Below are 19,588 nucleotides of genomic sequence, written 5' to 3'. Positions count from 1 at the left end.
CTTCCATGATTCTTGCTCAAACCTGGACCAAAAATTCTAATTGTCATATATAATAGATAATGTTAACATATTACAAGCATTTTTTTTTTTTGTTGCCAATCCCCTTTTCTTACAGTAACTTAACAACCTATTATCCTTGACCTCTGATTTCAAAATTGGTTATCAATCAATTTGTCGTGTGTATGAAATAATATGAGGCAATTAACCATTTATATGGTTTCACAGTCATAATGGCCCTCTGAGGGAAATCATAACTACGTGGCCTGCGGAGAAAAAAAAAAAGGAGTTTGACACCCTTGTTTAAATTGTCATGGTTGTAGCATGTTTGTCCAAAGTGTTCATTGAATATGTGCTCTTGTTGAATAATCATGTCCACTCATTCTACGCTACAATATGGACAAAAGTATTGGGCCCTGGAGAAATCACACACTTACATCTGCTATAGATCACAATCGACAGTCTAAAAGATTTTGGAGTGTGTCATCAACCTTTTTCCCATTCATCCAAAAGAGTCGAAGATGACTGTTGGACAGGAGGGCCTGGCGTCTATCGAAACATATCTTGATGGACCTTACTGGGGTACAATCATGCTGTCAAAGAATACGGCCTTACCCAAATTATTCCCGCAAAAGAATTGTCTAAATCTTCTTGGAAAGTTGAACATTTAATAAGCAATAAGAGGTCGTGGCCAAGTTCATAGCAATATCCCTCCACCAGGCAACTTTAATGTTGGCACAATGACAGGCAGGTAATGTTCTCTTGGCGTTCAACAACCCTCAACTCATCCATCTGGCTGCCAAGTAGAGAATTGTGATTCATCACTCAAAAGGACACTAAACTGATTTGTTCCAACAGTAGCTTCCATTATAGTATTGTGCTCCAATTCCGGATGCTCTTTAAAACAACACATTGCTTCACAACATGTTTGCAAAAGGCAGGCTACATACAATATGTGTGACAATCGGACAGACAGAAGCAATGTAAGATGAGCGGCCCAACACATTTTCCATATGAACTACAATGTGTTACTATTTCTATTGAACTTGGATCCAGCTTTTTTTTCAGTTGATATTTTCAGTTTATTAGGCTTTATTTAGCTGGCTGATGAAGGATGAAACATTTGTAGGGGTTGGCCGATAAAGCGGTGAATGAATGAAGCCGTATCGTCCTCGTGAATAGAATTTCAACGTCAAATTAAATCAGCGAAATTCTACGGTGGCGACATGTTAGCGCTGTATCTGTTGCACAGCTAATTGTGCTACGGTGAAATTGTCCAACATTAAATTGAAACCTAGGGATTTTATTATGTGTAGAATTTTCTGCTATCCAATGAAAATATGTTTTGGTGAAGTGACATTATGACACAGTTTTCAAACTCTTAGCAATTTCAATTTGAATGTAGCCTCATTTCCACGCCACCGCCACTATCCCCACGTATCGGACAAACACCACCATTATATATCTTTACCATTGATTTGAAGTTTTTTAACTTTTGCTGTGAACCGAAGTTAAATCATCCGGCCAAGAAATGTTAATTTCTTAATACTCTGCGAGAGGCTGTGGTACATCCTTGCAAGTCCATGTGCCAGACATGTGACAGACTATTCGGCCACGCCTCCTGTCATTATACTCATTGGCTATGCTTGTCCCACCGTGCCCAGTTTTAAACTAATAATTAAAATTAAATTAGAGGCATTAAATGTGGTCAGAAAGAGCTGATTTTCCATTTTAATAATAATATACTGTCAGGTCATACAGTTTTAACATATCACAATAAATGTTTTTTTTGGGGGGGGGGGGGGGGGGAACGGAAAACTCTCTCTTTAATGGTGGAAAATGTTTTGAAATGCTTTTTGTCTTGGTCTCTTTTTTTGTTGTAGTTTAACAAAAAAACTGACATTTGAACTTTTCCGGTTGCGCCCATCTATTGAAATCTGATAAGCTTCCATTTCTTTCAGACAAAACTAGTGTATACATAAACACATTTGTTCCGAATGTTGTAACAAACATCACATGATCTGCAAAATTGTTAACCATCAAAAATCAGTAAATTCATTGATCATTCCCATCCCTAGCTCAGAGCAAAGCTACCGTATTTTCACGACCATAGCGCGCACCGTATTAAAAGGCGCAGTCTCAGTTACGGGGTCTATTTCTGTATTTAACACTTACATAAGGCGCAGGCATGGTAAAACATACGCTGGCTTAAAACATACGGTAGCATGCATGCACGCTAAAACAATGTTTTTAAAAAGGCAGCGGGAGCAAAACTGAGTTCGGTTGTACTTTATTGAAGTATTTAACAATGTACTCGCGTTATTTTTTGATCAATCCTCATCCACAAATCCATCAAAGTCCACATGTTCTGTATCCGAAATGAACAGCTGGGCAAGTTCTCAATCAAACACGCCAGGTTCCCTCTCGTACTCGTCGGAGTCAGTCTCGTTGCCGTGCGGCTCCTCAGAAATGATGCCGCCGGCTTTTACGAAAGCTCGTACAACAGCGCAAGCAGACACCTTAGCCCAAGCATCCACAACCCGTTCACAAATTGTGGCATATCTCGCCCGGCGCTGCCTCCTAGTCTTAGTAAAGCTGTCTTCGTCATCTGTCATCCATCGCTCTCACGCCAGCTTTTCTTTGTAATCCGCCGGAAGTTGCTGCGCCACGGTAGTCCTTGCCCGGATGGATAAATGGCGCCGTTTCATAAAACGAAAGCACCAAGACCGAGCTCCTTGAAAATGTTCAATTTTCATTTCTTCTGCAAGCGTTATTGCCCTCAGTCGAATGGTGACTGTAGAGACACTTGTCCCGGCTTTTCTTTGCTCATTAATCCATGAGTTGGTCTTCCAACTCAGGCCACCTCGCCTTGTTTCCGCGGAAACTGAGCTTTGTCTTCTTGACTTGGCGAAGCTCGTTTTCCTGCTTCCTCCACTTGCGAACCATGGATTCGTTGATCTTGAATTCCCTCGCGGCTGCTCGATTCCCATGTTCCTCCGCATAACTGCTAGCTTGCAGTTTATACTGTGCTTCGTAAGCGTGTCTCTTCGTAGGTGCCATTTTCGGGGGTCCTTAGCCAAACCGATGTTGTTTTGCACAATGCACACCCTGGCGCTATATGCCTACCGGGGGCGTGGCTTTAGCGTCCTCCTTCACGCGCACCCTTCCCCCTTTACGTCCGCATGCTGTCCTCAGCCACGTCAGCTTTTCCTCTGTATAAGCAGCGTGTCGGCAGGAACAAAAAAAAGAAAAAAGCGGGGCGCTCATCACACAACATTTGTAGATGTTGGAACTCGGTGCGCACATAAGGCCCCGTCCAGTTTGGAGAAAATGTAAGACTTTTAAGTGCGCCTTATGGTTGTGAAAATACGGTAGTCTGTAGCTTAATCATTGTTTTCCAATGTTACACTAAGCTATAGAGGTCAATGCCCTTAATTTGCAAACCATTGTATGCCTCATTTTGTATGGCATCAAACCAGCCTTCCACTTTCCAGCAGTGTGTTGCATGCATAGTACCCAAGAAATAAGTTTTAAGGTCTGGGTGTGCTATGATTTTAGTCTTGAAGTCACAACCTTTCAAAATGCGTTCACTTGGCTGGCTGGCTGGCCCCTGAGCAAATGCTTGTGGTATTGACTGAACTGACAGGTGTTATTACTCACAGTCATCTAGAGGCCTCCTTATGCATGCACTGCCTCGCTTCTGTTACCGATCACTTTCGGGTTTTTATTGTGCTGCTGACAGTGAATATCGGCAATTGCCCACCTCTATACAATTGCTACCAGGCAGAGTATCTACATTCCAGGGCCGTAATGTACATGTATATACAGTAACTATAGTTAATGCATTCATTATGGAACTAAAGATGCTCTTGCATGCTCATTGAAGACAACTGTCGATGATTAGCAGGCTTGGAGAAAAAAACCCAAAACATTTCTTTTTATCTTTCCTTTCAGCAAGCACGATGATTTTGGGACAATTTTCAATGTTTTCCGTCATGAATCAAAATAAGGACTAATGTTTCATGAATCTGCTCTACCGTTCCAATAAAGACAATCACCAAATGATGGCACGTGCCGAACAAAGACTCCTAGAGACTGAAAGCCTATACTGTATGTCGTCTCGTCAAGTTGTTTACCTGCAATGTTTTTATTGACTTACTATATGTTGATAAGTTAAACTATATTATGTCTGAAGGAGAAGAAAAATACTCTGCTGTTTTGGTGTCTCAAATTAACTGAGTTAAAAAAAAGTGTTTTTGCATGTTGTACCCTGATTGGCGTCCACTTGGAATAATCATGTGGGAATGAATTTTATTTATTTTGATTTACAATAAATGTTTTCCCTTCAGGGCAGTTCACATGAATAAAAGGGAAATGCCCCCAATAATTTTAACAATGTATTAAAGATGTTTTTTTTCTTGTTTTTTTTACCCACTTAATGTTTCCCCTTGCAGGTTCTAAAAAGTGATCCATAATATTACATTATTGGTTGTGACAGTTATTGGGACTCATAATCATTAAATAGTTGTTTTACAATTCTTAGAATAGTCCTCACAACAGTTTCATGACTATTAAAGAACTTTGTATGACTGCGAATGTGTCCTGTTAGCTTTCGCAGAGAGTTTGTCTCTGACTGGGTTTGCTCTTTGCAGTCTCCAGTGCTGAAGACCCAGACAATCACCATCTCAGACATCACCAACTCTCTACGAGGAACTGTGGCCTACAAGGACATCCCCTTGGTTCACACTGAGACAAAGACAATTACATACGAGTCAGCCCAGGTAAGAGGCATTCTGCGCCTGGAGATTTTAAAACATTGATTTTAGTAATATGGTAAATGGACTGCACTTATATAGCGCTTTCTCTACACCATCACATTGCCCAAAGCGCTTTACAAAGCCTCACATTCATACACCAAGCAAGGCGCTGCCGGCCCCACCGGGAGCAAATTCAGGTTCAATGTCTTGTCCAAGGACACTTTGACATGCGGACAGTCCTAGCCGGGATTTGAACCAGTGACCCTTGTCACTCGACAACCCTCTCTACCTACTGAGCCACAGCCGCAGGCAAAACATCTAGGGCTCTGCTGGGGTGTCGTGAAGTCTCGCTGTGCGTATTTTACAATTTGGAAGACCAGTCTGCGCCAAGGTGGGCGTTCTGGTGCAGTGATGCTGTGTCCTTTGTGATGCGCCTGTCGAATAGTCGCTCTAAGCTTACGCCTGCTGAGATCACGTCCAAGTGCCGGCGCAGGGTAGACTGCTCGTCTAACGCGATTTTGGTGAACTCGATTGGGGCATAGGCAGACAGATACAATCTCTTGCCGTGATCAATAGCTTATTCTTTATACCCGCTCACATTGTTTGTTGCCACACCATGGCCAGAGAAGTGACAATTTTCCACTCAGTCACGGACCGCTGCAAGTACGCGTCGTCCTCTTCACCGATTTCACCGTCGAGACTGTCACCGCGGCACATTTAATGGGAAGAGGAGACGCTTTGATTGGTGGCAAATGAAGTCGGATTTAAACACTCACAGTCGTGCAACACGCCCACTCTGGCACCTGCCGGGCTACAAAATTACCATCACCGGTCTAACCCACCCCTTGAGCATAGTTGCGCCGCCCGCTGCGCCAGATTTACCCCGTTCACGCAAATAGGGCCCATAGCGTCTACTTGTCGCAATGTGACTGCTATGTATTATGTTCTGTTCTGTTTTCTGTGTCGTGGTCATATTTTACTGTTTGGTGGCATTCTAAAAGACCCCATACATAAAAACACAGTATTTTTAAATGGTCACTGAGTGGAGGTTACCCAATACTTTGCACAAGTATTAAGAGATATGGCAGTTTTTACTGTTTTTGTACAACATTATACAGTAGGTTCATTTTCCAGATGAAATTTAGTTGAACAACAACTTTAGTTTTAATTACACAGTCGGTCATTATGCCAAATTTACTGAAGTTTCTCGTGTTTAATGCACATTTCTTTTCACAAACCGAGCATGTTATATTTCATACGAGGTTATTTTACACATGACATGAGTCAAATGTCCTATAACAATGCACAGTTGTTTCATCTCTACTTAGTGTATCAAGGATGCTTCATTTCATACAAGTTGACTTTTTGCCGAGCGTTAGTTCTTCGGAGTATTAAGTGCTTAATAAGGTTTCACACAAAAAGTGTAAAAAAAAAAAAAAAAAAAGTGATTATTTGAGGTCTAACACTGAAAAGGTGTCTCTCCCACAGCCGGTGGACACCTTGGCAGAGCGGGACTCAGGAGTGCTGCTGAGTGCCCAGACCATCACATCCGAGACCATCAGCACCACTACCACTACCCAGATCACGAAGGTCTGCCTCACCGACCAGTACAGATCAATACAGTCATTTGCTTGAATGCTGTGACGGCTCTTTCGCCTTAATCAATTGCAGCTGCATCCAAATCCAGCAAATGGCCTTGTAGTTTCAGATGTTACAGTACACTACAAAAAAACTGCTTAGTAGTAGCTTGTCATGGCATAAATTATATATCAAATGATGAATCACTTACAGTATATAGGAGGAATGATCAGCATGAATCTGTTCTATGTTTCATTACTGTTTAATGCTCTGTATTTGCTTTTGCTCTTGACCAGCGTGAACAACAACAAAGCTCTCCCCCTTTGCCACGTCTCCCACTGACAGGACATAAAACAAGTTGACCTGGCATTTGGAATAATGATGCTCTTGAATAGGCATTCCGAGATGTACCGCTATATAGCCTATTGTAGGTCATATCTGTGACACGAGTCACAGACGATTCAACTCACAGTGCTTTGTGGCAAGAAGCTCTTCCATATGCCGGCTGAGCGTCCTTTCAAGCCAGCGGCAATCGAACGAAACACAGCGCTAAGGCTAAACAAAAGTACTTGGACATCTTTTCTGTTTGTATGTGAGTTACATTAATCAATTAATATTTTTCTCACCCAAATTGTTGTATTTAACTCCAAATTGTGCATCATTTGGAGCGTTCCTAGTTTATGTGCCGTAGTATGTTAATTCATAAATGAATGAATGAATAAGTAGCCTCTTAGTTTCACCTGAATTTATCAGTATAAGAAATACTTGAAAGTAATTAGTTAAAGTCGTTTCCAATGATAATGCCTCTGACAGTTGCATGTTATTTTTGAGTTACTATCACGAAAACAACTGCAGGATTCTTAAGTATTCAACTTTAACAGACAAGACAGAAAAATGCCAGAACAACAGATTAGATCAAAATGAGTAAAGTAACACCCTATTTTAAAATATTTTTCTCCATTTTTTTTTTTTTTTACTTGAAGGGGCGAATACGAGAAGTTATGTTTTCCATCCCACAAGAGTTCCTTGTGAAATCAGTTAATGCGGCTTGAGAAACTGGTGGCTAATGCCGGCGCCCCTATCGAATTTTTAATAAAACTCCATGCAATACATTTTCTTCTCATGTTCATTTCTTGTAAGAATTATAGTTCAGAAAGAAATTACAAGTACTTAAAAATAGGGAGTTACTTTTCAATCAGCCAGTCGATCAAAAGGTGTATTTCTTTCTTTTCTTTAAACAGGTGACTTAAACAGCTGTTTGATAGTCAGACAGAAACACTCAGCAGATGAATACGTCCCGGCGAAGTGAATAAAAAAAGAAAAAGAAAGATTTGATAAGATTATAGATTCTTACATAACTAGGTTTGCTAGTTAGCAGCGAAACAGACCAACTGTGTTGTCTCGCGTCTCATTCCATCCATTAAGTTCTGGACTACGGCTCAAATTTTGGGTGATTTTTAATTTTTAATTTTGTAGACGGTGAAAGGAGGAATCTCCGAAACTCGCATTGAGAAGAGGATCGTTATAACAGGAGATACTGAAATTGATCATGACAAGGTAAGCTGCTTTTCTTGGTTCACATTAATACAAAAGTAGAGTTAGAATAGTTTCTTCAAGCTGGCAAGGTGATTTCATCACGATTTGATTTGATCTATTTCCTCTGTATTTGCTTTTATTGGACAATATATTTCCCATGGCCAAGCAGGAATCATTTGCAAGTTTAATTCCCCTCCTATAGCAATTGCACCCGTATATCAAGTCAATCTGTCCCACAAGCTGTTTTAATGAAAGCCATTTATCTTGCTCTACTGAACCAACCTGCTATGGTTGTTGTACTTCATTTGTTCAGGCTTTGGCTCAGGCTATTAAAGAAGCAAAAGAACAACACCCAGATATGTCTGTCACCAAAGTGGTTGTCCACCAAGAAACCGAGATTTCCCCCGAGTAAGACAAGCTCATCCTTTGGAAGGTTTGCGCCCACTCTACATCTCCTCATTCCTCTTATCATCTATTTTCCGGGTCCAGTGCTGGATCGCATTCAAGTATAAAACATCACACAAAATGAGCCACAAGCACAATATAAACTCTCTTCTAAAAGTACTGGAACACTGAGGCCAATTCCTTTATTTCCTCTTGAAGACTTGAATTATTGGAATTGACGTAAAAACTAATTTAAAAAAAGACACCAGAGATCAGCTTTTATTTCTGGGAATTTTGGTCATTTTTGTGTAATTTCAAACATTTGTTAAAAAAAAAAAAAAAAAGTCTTCCATGCTGAAACAGCCATGCTTTAAGTTCTATTTTCTAACAATTAGTCATTTTAAATTTTAGGCCATAAAGACAATCAAGACATATAGAGTAGACTATACCTTCATTTCGTGGCAGTATAAAGCAAATGTAATCGTGCAGAAGTAATCAACAAGATTTCTTAAATGTGTATGGGAAAAATCATAAACAATTATAACTTGTATTTGTGAACAACAACTTTATTCAATAATAAAAAAATAAAGAAATCAGCAGTGAAGTTAAAGGCTAAACATTACTTTGTTAAAACTTTATAGCATTATACAACTGTCAAAGTAATTCCGACTTAAATTCTGCCAAAGCTTTGCTGATAGAACCCATTGAGAGAGCAAATGTAGTGGCCCACTGAAAATACTCTTCTTGCATAACGTTAAACACAAACGCGCATAACAGTAAAAACATGAACAACTTCATAGCAACAATGTGAGTTGCACAATTTACAATACAGGTGCTGTCCTTCAAACTGCAAATACAAGTGACTCGAGTCGAGTCAAATGACTTGACTCGAGTCGACTCGAGTTGCCAGTTTTATGACTTGCTTGCCAAATGTTGCAGAATGACTTGACTTTGACTTGGTAGCCAAGAGACTTGACATTGATGTTGACTTGAACTACATGACTTGACAAGTCATCTCGTTGCATTTGAATTGAGACAGTTTGCCTTTTTTTGTTTGAAAGTAAGAAACATTTTGGCGGATCATTCGCGCCAACCTGGCAACACAGTCCGCATTGTTGAGCACTTGCCAGTGTCAAGTAGCCACCTGCATGAACCACGATGGAAGGTGCTGCGAAAATAATAAAATTTGGATTCAAGGATTATGTTGTTGGTGCCACGGTGACTGACTGGTTAGCACATCTGCCTCAGACTTCTGAGGACCTAGGTTACAGAGTTAGCATGTTCTGCCCGTGCCTGCGAGGGTTTTCTCTGGGTTTCCTCCCACATCCCAAAAACATGCACTGTAGGTTACTTGAAGAGTCTAAGTTGCCCGTGTGAATGTGAGTGCGAATGGTTGTTTGTTTGTTTGTTTATATGTGCCCCGCTATGGGCTGGCGACCACTTCAGGGTGTACCCCAACTCTCACTCAAAGTCAGCTGGATAGCCTCCAGCACGCACGCGACCCGTGAGGATAAGCGGTATGGAAAATGGATGGATGGATGGATTATGTTGTCGATGAAGTCTCAAAAAAAGAGGATGGCAACTCGCATGGTTGCAACTCGCACATTAAAGACCGACGTCGAACTTTATCCGTCACTACAAAACTCACAAAGACAGGTTATCGAATTTTACAGTTTAGCTAGCTGGTCGAACATTAAAGTTTTATAGACTGGTTTGGGACAATTAAAAATAAAAATGATGTAATTGTGAACATTTTACTACAGCTAAGTAATGTAACTAGGGGCGGTTTATGATAACTGCTCTGAACTATTTGTTCCGGTTTATAGGCATGCAAAAGTCTCTTTTTCTCTCTCTCTCTCTCTCCCTCTCTCTCTCTCATGCACTCTCGAGCAGAAACTGCCGGCTAAAATATAATGCCAAAGGCTGAATGCAGAAGAAGTGAAGCAGCGTTGTGAGAGATTTGGAGATAAAGAAAAAAAAAGATGCTGAGATGTTTGTGGGCATGATGAAAGAGTCACCGCTAGAAGATGCCAAGTGCGTTATTGGTCTGCTGTATGGGATCACTTTGCATTACGATCACAGCAATGGAGAAGCTATTCCACTATTACTAAGTACAGTACAAATTGTGAGTCGCGACGTGTGAATATAATTTTCATACTACTGAACATGTTTATTGAAGTGTCACCATTAAAGAATTGTTTCGGCTCTGTGATAAAGCTGTCTGCACTATGTTTTTAAAATTGAGACCGCAGCATGTGAAGCGTAACCTTTGATCTAATGACAAATGTCAATTGTCCAGAGTCAGTGCATCTAAATAAATACACAAACCCGACTGACCGATTTCATTCAAGTACAGGGCACAGGAGGAATGCATATTTTGTTCACATTCCTTCTTTTGGAAGGTTGCAACATTTTTATGTCATCTATTATTCCCTTAATTATGAATCTCTTTTATTCTACAATAACCCATTAGGTGCACATCTACAACCCCAATTCCAATGAAGTTGGGACGTTGTGCTAAACATAAATAAAAACAGAATACAATGATTAGCAAATCATGTTCGACCTATATTTAATTGAATACACTACAAAGACAAGATATTTAATGTTCAAACTGATAAACTTTATTGCTTTTAGCAAATAATCATTACCTTAGAATTTTATGGCTCCAACACGTTCCAAAAAAGCTGGGACAGGGTCATGTTTACCACTGTGTTACATCACCTTTTCTTTTAACAACATTCAATAAACGTTTGGGAACTGAGGACACTAATTGTTGAAACTTTGTAGGTGGAATTCTTTCCCATTCTTGCTTGATGTACAGCTTCAGCTGTTCAACAGTCCGGGGTCTTCATTGTCGTATTTTACACTTCATAATGCGCCACACATTTTCAATGGGAGACAGGTCTGGACTGTAGGCAGACCAGTCTCGTAACCGCACTCTTTTACTACGAAGCCACGCTGTTGTAGCACGTGCAGAATGTGGTTTGGCATTGTCTTGCTAAAATAAGCAGGGGCATCCATGAAAAAGACGTTTCTTGGATGGCAGCATATGCTTCTCCAAAACCTGTATGTACCTTTCAGCAATAATGGTGCCTTCACATATGTGTAAGTTATCCATGCCATTGGCACTAACACAGCCCCATACATCACAGATGCTGGCTTTTGAACAGATGGTTCTTTTCCTCTTTGGCCCAGAGGACATGATGTCCACAATTTCCAAAAACTATTTGAAATGTGGCCTCGTCGGAACACAGAACACTTTTCCACTTTGCATCAGTCCATCTTAGATGAGCTCGGGCCCAGAGAATTCGGCGGCGTCTCTGGGTGTTGCTTTGCATAGTAGAGTTTCAAGTTGCACTTACGGATGTAGCGCTGAACTGTATTTACTGACATTGGTTTTCTGAAATGGAAGCTTCTTTTATACCCAATTATGGAACCCACCTGTTCCCTTTTAGCCTGTTCACCTGTGGGATGTTCCAAACAGGTGTTTGATGAGCATTCCTCAACTTTCTCAGTCTTTTTTGCCACCTGGCCCAGCTTTTTTGGAACGTGTTGCAGCCATAAAATTCTAAGTTAATGATTATTTGCTAAAAACAATAAAGTTTATCAGTTTGAACATTAAATAGCTCGTCTTTGTAGTGTATTCAATTAAATATAGGTTGAAAATGATTTGCCAATCATTGTATTCTGTTTTTATTTCTGTTTAGCAAAACGTCCCAACTTCATTGGAATTGGGGTTATAATTATATTTGACCAACACAGAGCAGTCTTGACTTTTGTTTAATGGTGTTCTCTTAAGAACCGTAGGAGTTGCAAGGATCTTACCCCAAAGTACACAGCATAGTTTGTTCAGCAATAAGGTTGAGTTAAATTGAGTTTGGAATACAATTTAAAAAATAAAATCAGTGCAATAAAGTAAATCAATCAAAATTTCAGTTGTTTTTCATTTAACTTTTATATAGTGTGAATACTTAGTGTTATGATGTATGGAGTTGATGAAAAAACATTTTATTTCCACTCCAATGTAGGTTTCAACTGGACCAAGATTGTATGACTTGACTTGCGACTTGCTTAAACCAAGTAATGACTTGACTCGACTTGCTTGAAATTTTTTGGCGACCTGACTTGACTTGCTTGATTTCTTTTCCCACTGTGACTCGGGACTTGCTTGAGACTTTGTTTGTGACTTGCACATGTGTGAGTTACTGGAGTTCTTGCGTTAAAAAAACTGCTTTACTTTTTTAGACAAACTAACCCATGATCTCTGTATCGGAAACAGACAAATCCGAAGGTCCATCTTTCCAATTGTAATGGCGAGGAAACAAGTGGGGAATTACTTCCACAGTTAACAGCACCTTGTTAATGATGTGACCCGAGAATAAAAGAACACATCAGTAGAATCTGCCAATGTGGGACATACTAGCTCCACTCTTAACTTTAAATGCCTCCCTCAAAGAGATAACTTCCAATATGCCTGGCAATTGAGTTAAAAAAAAAAAAAATGTGATTCTCACATTCGTAAGACATTAAGATGCCATACAGCAGCTTCAATTCTTCGATTAAGAGCAGAGCCACAGAGTTTGCTGCTTTCACTCATTATTATAACTCAGTCAATACCATCTAACACATTCCTGTTGGTCAGCCCAAAAAGTACACACATTGAACTTGACTGCCCTTGACTCTGTGATTTCTAATTACATCTAGTGTTTAGCTGTGGCTGCACAATTTCTCCCCATTTGCAAAAATGAAAATGCACTGACAGGTTTGCTCTACCAGGGACCCACTGATCACATTTCAGTCAAGGGCTTAAACACTAAATGAACCGCTAATGTGCCAATGTCGTAACAATAAAAGCGAGCAACGAATGTAGATGAGCACACTCTGATTACAAAGCGTCTGAGAAGAACGGGTAACGTTAATATGTGATGGTGAAAAACATGGAAAACACAGTAGAATGTAAACATGAAATAAAGCCCCTCAGAATGACGTATGTTAAATAATGGTGCCCATGTGGCTTTAATTGTAGTCCTGTTTATGTGATGTTCAAGGGTCCAGGCTGAGAGTCTGGAACTGTTTAGCTGACTGACTATGCTGCAATGTAAACAGAGTCTACCTCCCACTTTGTTCTTTAGTGGCGAAGTGGGGTGGGAGTTCCCTACTTTGAGGAGGTCAAAGCCATCAGCATCTGACAAACACGTTGGAATTGTATAGAAGTGTGTCATAAATTTGAAATCTAACGTCAGAAGCTATCATTTGTTTTGTCATACATGACTATCACAGTATTACACATTTATTCTCTACATGCCGGCTTTTGGCAACGTTCAAATTGCATTTTAGGTCAATGAAAACTGATTTTGTTGTATCTTACCTATTTGGATGCATCATAGTTATTATCCATCACCGCATCGAACTACATATTGTAGATTACTTTCCGTGCAATGCCAAGGTCATGGGATGGTCGCATTTTTCTTTTTAGTTCTTTTTAGTTCTTCTGTTTTAGTTATGACAGTTTTGCTCGTATGTTTATTGCAAATTGTCAAACAGACGAGGATGGAAGACTGCCCAGATGTAGACGGCAGTAAGACACTACAAACCATTTGCAAAGTACAACACAAAAAAATTATATATATGCAGCAAAAGACACATGTATCATCTTTTGAGTAACCATAGTTTCTGCACTGATTAAAACAACAACAACAACATTTTGTAGACTCCAATTTGGAACAAAATATAATGTTGTATTCGAAAGAAGAAAGCAAAACAGTTATTTCATCTCTGCTCTGTTGAACATATTTTATTGGAGGATGTACAACACCAATTCCAATGAAGTTGGGACATTGTGTTAAACCTAAATAAAAACAGAATACAATGAGTTGCAAAGCATGTTCAACCTATATTTAATGGAATACACTACAAAGACAAGATATTTAATGTTCAAACTGATAAACTTTATTGCTTTTAGCAAATAATCATTAACTTAGAATTTTATGGCTGCAACACGTTCCAAAAAAACTGGGACAGGTGGCAAAAAAGACTGAGAAAGTTGAGGAATGCTCATCAAACCCCTGTTTGGAACATCCCACAGGTGAACAGGCTCATTGGGAACAGGTGGGGGCCATGATTGGGTAGAAAAGGAGCTTCCCTGAATTGCTCAGTCATTCACAAGCAAAGATGGGGCGAGGTTCACCTCTTTGTAAACAAGTACATGAGAAAATAGTCGAACAGTTTAAGGACAATGTTCTTCAATGTACAATTGCAAGGCATTTAGGGATTTCATCATCTACGGTCCATAATATCATCAAAAGGTTGAGACAATCTGGAGAAATCATGCCCGTGACCTTCGATCCGTTAGGCGGCAATGCATCAAAAACCGACATCAATATGGAAAGGATATCACCACATGGGCTCAAGAACACTTCAGAAAACCAATGTCAGTAAATACAGTTCGGCGCTACATCCGTAAGTGCAACTTGAAACTCTACTATGCAAAGCAAAAGCCATTTATCAACAACACCCAGAAATGCCTGGACTGATGCAAAGTGGAAAAGTGATCTGTGGTCCATGGAGTCCACATTTCAAATTGTTTTTGGAAACTGTGGACGTCGTGTCCTCCGGGTCAAAGAGGAAAAGAACCATCCGGACTGTTATGGACGCAAAGTTCAAAAGCCAGCATCTGTGATGGTATGGGGCTGTGTTAGTGCCAATGGCAAGGATAACGTACACATCTGTGAAGGCGCCATTAATGCTGAAAGGTACATACAGGTTTTGGAGAAACATATGCTGCCATCCAAGCAACGTCTTTTTCATGTACGCCCCTGCTTATTTCAGCAAGACAATGCCAAACCACATTATGCACATGTTACAACAGCGTGGCTTCGTCGTAAAAACGTGCAGGTACTAGGTCTGGCCTGCCTGCAGTCCAGACCTGTCTCCCATTGAAAATGTGTGGCGCATTACGAAGAGTAAAATACGACAAAGGAGACCCCGGACCGTTGAACAGCTGAAGCTGTACATCGAGCCAGAATGGGAAAGAATTCCACCTACAAAGTTTCAACAATTAGTGTCCTCAGTTCCCAAACGTTTATTGAATGTTGTTAAAAGAAAAGGTGATGTAACACAGTGGTAAACATGACCCTGTCCCAGCTTTACTGGAACGTGTTGCAGCCATAAAATTCTAAGGTAAGTTCCAATGATTTTTGTTAACAGTGTTACACTCATATTGAATCTGCGGTGTGTTCCTGAGGAAATATACAGTACATTAATGGTGAATGCCCCATTCTTTGAGAGGTTGTTTTTCCTGTGCTCTCCCACATCACCAAAACATGCATATTAGCCAACAGGTGTGAATGTGGGTGTGTGGTGTTGTTGTTCTTCTTGTTGCTACAATGCCTGCGATTGACTCGCATAGTGTACGCCCGCTCTTGGCCAAAGTCTATGACAGGCTCCATTTATCCACGACCTCAATGAGGACAATTGCTCAAGAAAATGAATGGATTTTGTTGCTGTTGAAACACTGATTCTCTTTTTTCTGTTCCTCTATTTCCCATCCATTTGCCTTCTTGTGACACCCAATTTGATCCTCTCAGATGCCTACATGCCTCTCCCACCCATATCACATCCTTTTTACCTCAGAGCCACACCCAACAGCACTGCCTTGGACATAAAACACCAAGATCACATCAGCGGGACTAACTTCTTCATGGAACTATGAACTTTAAGCTCTGTGATTGTGAAGCTGTGTCACCGTAGAGTCGCAGAAAAAAATTCCCAAGAATCCTCCCAGTTCCCTCTCCTGTTCTACTTAATGCCAAAACACTGACCGAGGGACAATTTAAAAAGAAAACGTGTTTAAGGAAAGAGAAAAGGTACAACAGTTGTGAAATGATACCTCTCCAATTTGGAGATTTAAAGAAAAATTTCAAATGGGCATTTGGTCTTTTAATCTTTGTGATTACTGAACTTTGTATTTGTATAGCTTTTCTTACAATCAGAATTGGTTATCAATAATGTGGATCACTGCAGTCAAGTGTTTTTTTTTAACAATGTGATTCAAACAGCATCAACACAGGGAATGTGGGTGATTTTCTTGGGATAGTACACATCAAGACTCACGGTTCCCTTTAATTTCTTGTTCAGGATGTTTTTGTCACTTCCCTTTTAATGTGAAGAAATGTTTTTTCAATCAATCTGAAAAAAATATTGCCTGTCTTAACATTTAATCAGTTGTTAGCTTATCATTGTTTATTGTTTCGTACTTGCTGTAGTGTTTGTGAAGGAGACCTTTACATTTATTTATTCTCGACTGTCTTCTTTTTGTGTTTTTGTGTTATAGGTCCTCTAAGCACACATATGTAGCTTTATTCATTTCTATGAACAGCATTCAATTTACCACATGCAACGTGAGTCATTTCTACTGCATTTTTGACAAAAGTGAGTTATCATTGCCTCAAGCAAGACAAGAGTGCATAAGAGGTTAGATTGTCGATTTGTTTGCTTCGCTTGGGATTAAGGGATAATTAATTGAATGTTTCTCTTTGAAGTACAAGAAGTATTTGTGCCATCACTTGACTAATTTGCATTTAGGCTGATGAAGGCAATAAAGAGGTCGTTGGTTTACGATTGTCGCAGCATATAGAGTTTTAAGGTGATGAACGGCATGCAGTGAACTAGTTTGCACAGCGACGTAAGAATGATTATGGCTTTAGTACTGTGTAAGCATAGGTTAGTTAGTTAGTTAGTTAGTTAGTTAGGTTAGCTCGTTCCGATTTACATATTACAAATTTGGGTTACGTTCCTCCTATAAGAATGGAACTCTGTCGTAAACCGAGGACCCCCTGTAGGCCTACTGATAATTTGTACTAATAATTAGTAATGCAATGGAACCTCAATCCACATTACGTGATGCTGGTTTATTTCTAGAGCAATTATTTTCAAACCCTTACTATGGTGAGCACTGAGGTGATGAGAGGGAGGCATTCATAACAGTCGTATACTGTAAGTGTATACATATGTCAGCTCTTGTAGTCAATTTGAACAAACAACAAATCATGCGCTCGCCAACTGAATGTGTTGGCGTGTGGTATACGCGTGGCACTGTGGCAAAAGTGTAGATGAAGATTGACGCGTGTGCCTGTGAGGTGAGTTTTGACGTTAACCCATTAGCCTCCTTCAAGAGACTTTTTTATTTGATTTTAATTAATGATGTTAACTTATTGTTTCTTGAACAATACAGTATTGTACTGAGCAGCCTTGACATGTCGTATTAAGTTCTATTTAATGCTTCTTTGGTCATCTACACCAAAACACACTTGTCAATCATTTCGATGCTCTCAGAGCTGAAGTCTCCCAGGATTTGCTGATGTCATGCAATGTTACGCACGATGACAATTCATTTTTGTGCGGCTTTTTTGTTCAAGAAAACTTCACATTGTGACTTCAGAAGCGTTTGTCCTGAGAGGTTCCACTGTACGCACACAAAAAATAACACTTTTTTTTTGTCTGCATCCTAATAAGGTTAATAAAACGCACACTATTTTTAAATACATGCACATTTGCAAAGAAACCGAATGTTAATCGCTTTTGCATCACGTTTTTAAAATCTCAGTTCAATTAGTTGTCATATTTTTTTTTTTAAATAAATACCTGTTACATTTTCAAACAGATTTTAACATATTCAACTGTATATCCAGACTATCTCTTACAGTTAAAGTCATACAAATCTAGATAAAAGATGGTGATCCATTAAATACTATCTCACTAAAGGGAGCCGATTTACCTCAGTTAGAACAGTCGTAATCAACTCTTGCCTGTACTCTTTCACCATTTTTCATGTACATGTGTAACTACATCTACAAATGATTCCCAGCTATTTTTTTAATTCTAAGAACTGGTATTTTTATAATGTCCCAGCCTTGGATGCTGGCTTGACCTCTGATTTGCATTGCTGGTAAGTGTTGACACCGAAGTATGTACCGTAGATTTGATCTGTACTTGATACTTAAAAAGTAAGCGTGAATTAGATACCTACATGTCCATGTAATGATTAAGGAAAATTGCATAGTCAAATACTGAATTACTTTAATAAACCACTCAAATGTATTTTCCATGCCATCCTTGTGTACAATATATGACGGGCATACATTGTAATCCAATGATTGTCATATAAGGTTTTTCATATTATTGTACACACTAAAATTTTACATTACATTCATGCAAATATAATTTGTTTTGGAGAGAACTTTAAGACATCCTCCCCTTTGGTTACTACTGCTAACATGTTTAGTATGCCTGGTGTCATTTTTATTTTATTTTTTTGCAACATGATCCCTAAACATACCATAATCATATTTATAATATATTTCTATAATCACATTACACACATTATTCACTCTATATTAACACTCACCTATACTTTCACATAAAACATTACACCACCTCAACCCTTTCCTTCCCCCATACAACCTCTCCCATCCATCCAACCCATAAAAAACATAACCAATACCACCACCAATCAAAAACCCCCCCCCCCAACCCCACTATCAAACACATACCACCCTCCCACATATATACCAATACCCACCTCAATCCATCACACCATCTAAAACAAAACAACCCTATCCAACCCCAATTTCCCCCACCCCACAACTCCAACCCCCCCCACCCCCCACCAACACCAAACAAACCACAAATCCCTCTCCCCCCTAAAAAAAACACCCACCACAACACCAAACACCCCCCCACACCACCAACCACCCCCCCCCCCCCCCCCCCACCCCCCCCCCCCCCCCCCACCCCACACACCCCCCCACCCCCCCCCCCCACCCCCCCACCCCCACCCCCCCCCCCCCCCCCCCCCCCCCCCCCCCCCCCCCACCCCCCCCCCCCCCCCCCCCCCCCCCCCCCCCCCCCCCCCCCCCCCCCCCCCCCCCCCCCCCCCACCCCCCCCCCCCACCCCCCCCCCCCCCCCCCCCCCCCCCACCCCCCCCCCCCCCCCCCCCCCCCCCCCCCCCCCCCCCCCCCCCCCCCCCCCCCCACCCCCCCCCCCCCCCCCCCCCCCCCCACCCCCCCCCCCCCCCCCCCCCCCCCACCCCCCCCCCCCCCCCCCCCCCCCCCCCCCCCCCCCCCCCCCCCCCCCCCCCCCCCCCCCCCCCCCCCCCCCCCCCCCCCCCCCCCCCCCCCCCCCCCCCCCCCCCCCCCCCCCCCCCCCCCCCCCCCCCCCCCCCCCCCCACCCCCCCCCCCCCCCCCCCCCCCCCCCCCCACCCCCCCCCCCCCCCCCCCACTCAAACCAACCACCAACAAAAAAAAAAAACACACACAAAAACAACCCACAGTC

The 19,588-nt window shown here is 41.2% G+C and overlaps 1 protein-coding gene across 11 annotated transcripts in view; it reads left to right on the top strand.

Moving 5' to 3' along the window:
* The window catches only part of epb41a (erythrocyte membrane protein band 4.1a), a 62,391-nt gene extending 43,818 nt beyond the window's left edge, over window positions 1–18,573 (top strand). For 8 of the 11 annotated variants that reach the window (XM_061759578.1, XM_061759576.1, XM_061759575.1 and 5 more), the window contains 5 exons: window positions 4,650–4,778; window positions 6,228–6,344; window positions 7,809–7,889; window positions 8,182–8,301; window positions 15,842–18,573. In XM_061759578.1, coding sequence (XP_061615562.1) covers window positions 4,650–4,778; window positions 6,228–6,344; window positions 7,809–7,889; window positions 8,182–8,280 — 426 coding nt within the window. In that variant the 3' untranslated portion in view covers window positions 8,281–8,301; window positions 15,842–18,573. The remainder of the gene's footprint in view (window positions 1–4,649; window positions 4,779–6,227; window positions 6,345–7,808; window positions 7,890–8,181; window positions 8,302–15,841) is intronic. The other 3 variants (XM_061759570.1, XM_061759572.1, XM_061759577.1) reach the window with 1 other exon arrangement.
* Window positions 18,574–19,588: the final 1,015 nt, after the last annotated feature.

This window comes from Phyllopteryx taeniolatus, chromosome 21 (genome assembly GCF_024500385.1).
Source record: "Phyllopteryx taeniolatus isolate TA_2022b chromosome 21, UOR_Ptae_1.2, whole genome shotgun sequence".
NCBI lineage: Eukaryota > Metazoa > Chordata > Actinopteri > Syngnathiformes > Syngnathidae > Phyllopteryx > Phyllopteryx taeniolatus.
The sequence above is the reverse complement of the archived record's forward strand: the minus strand, read 5'-3'. Positions and strand labels throughout refer to the sequence as shown.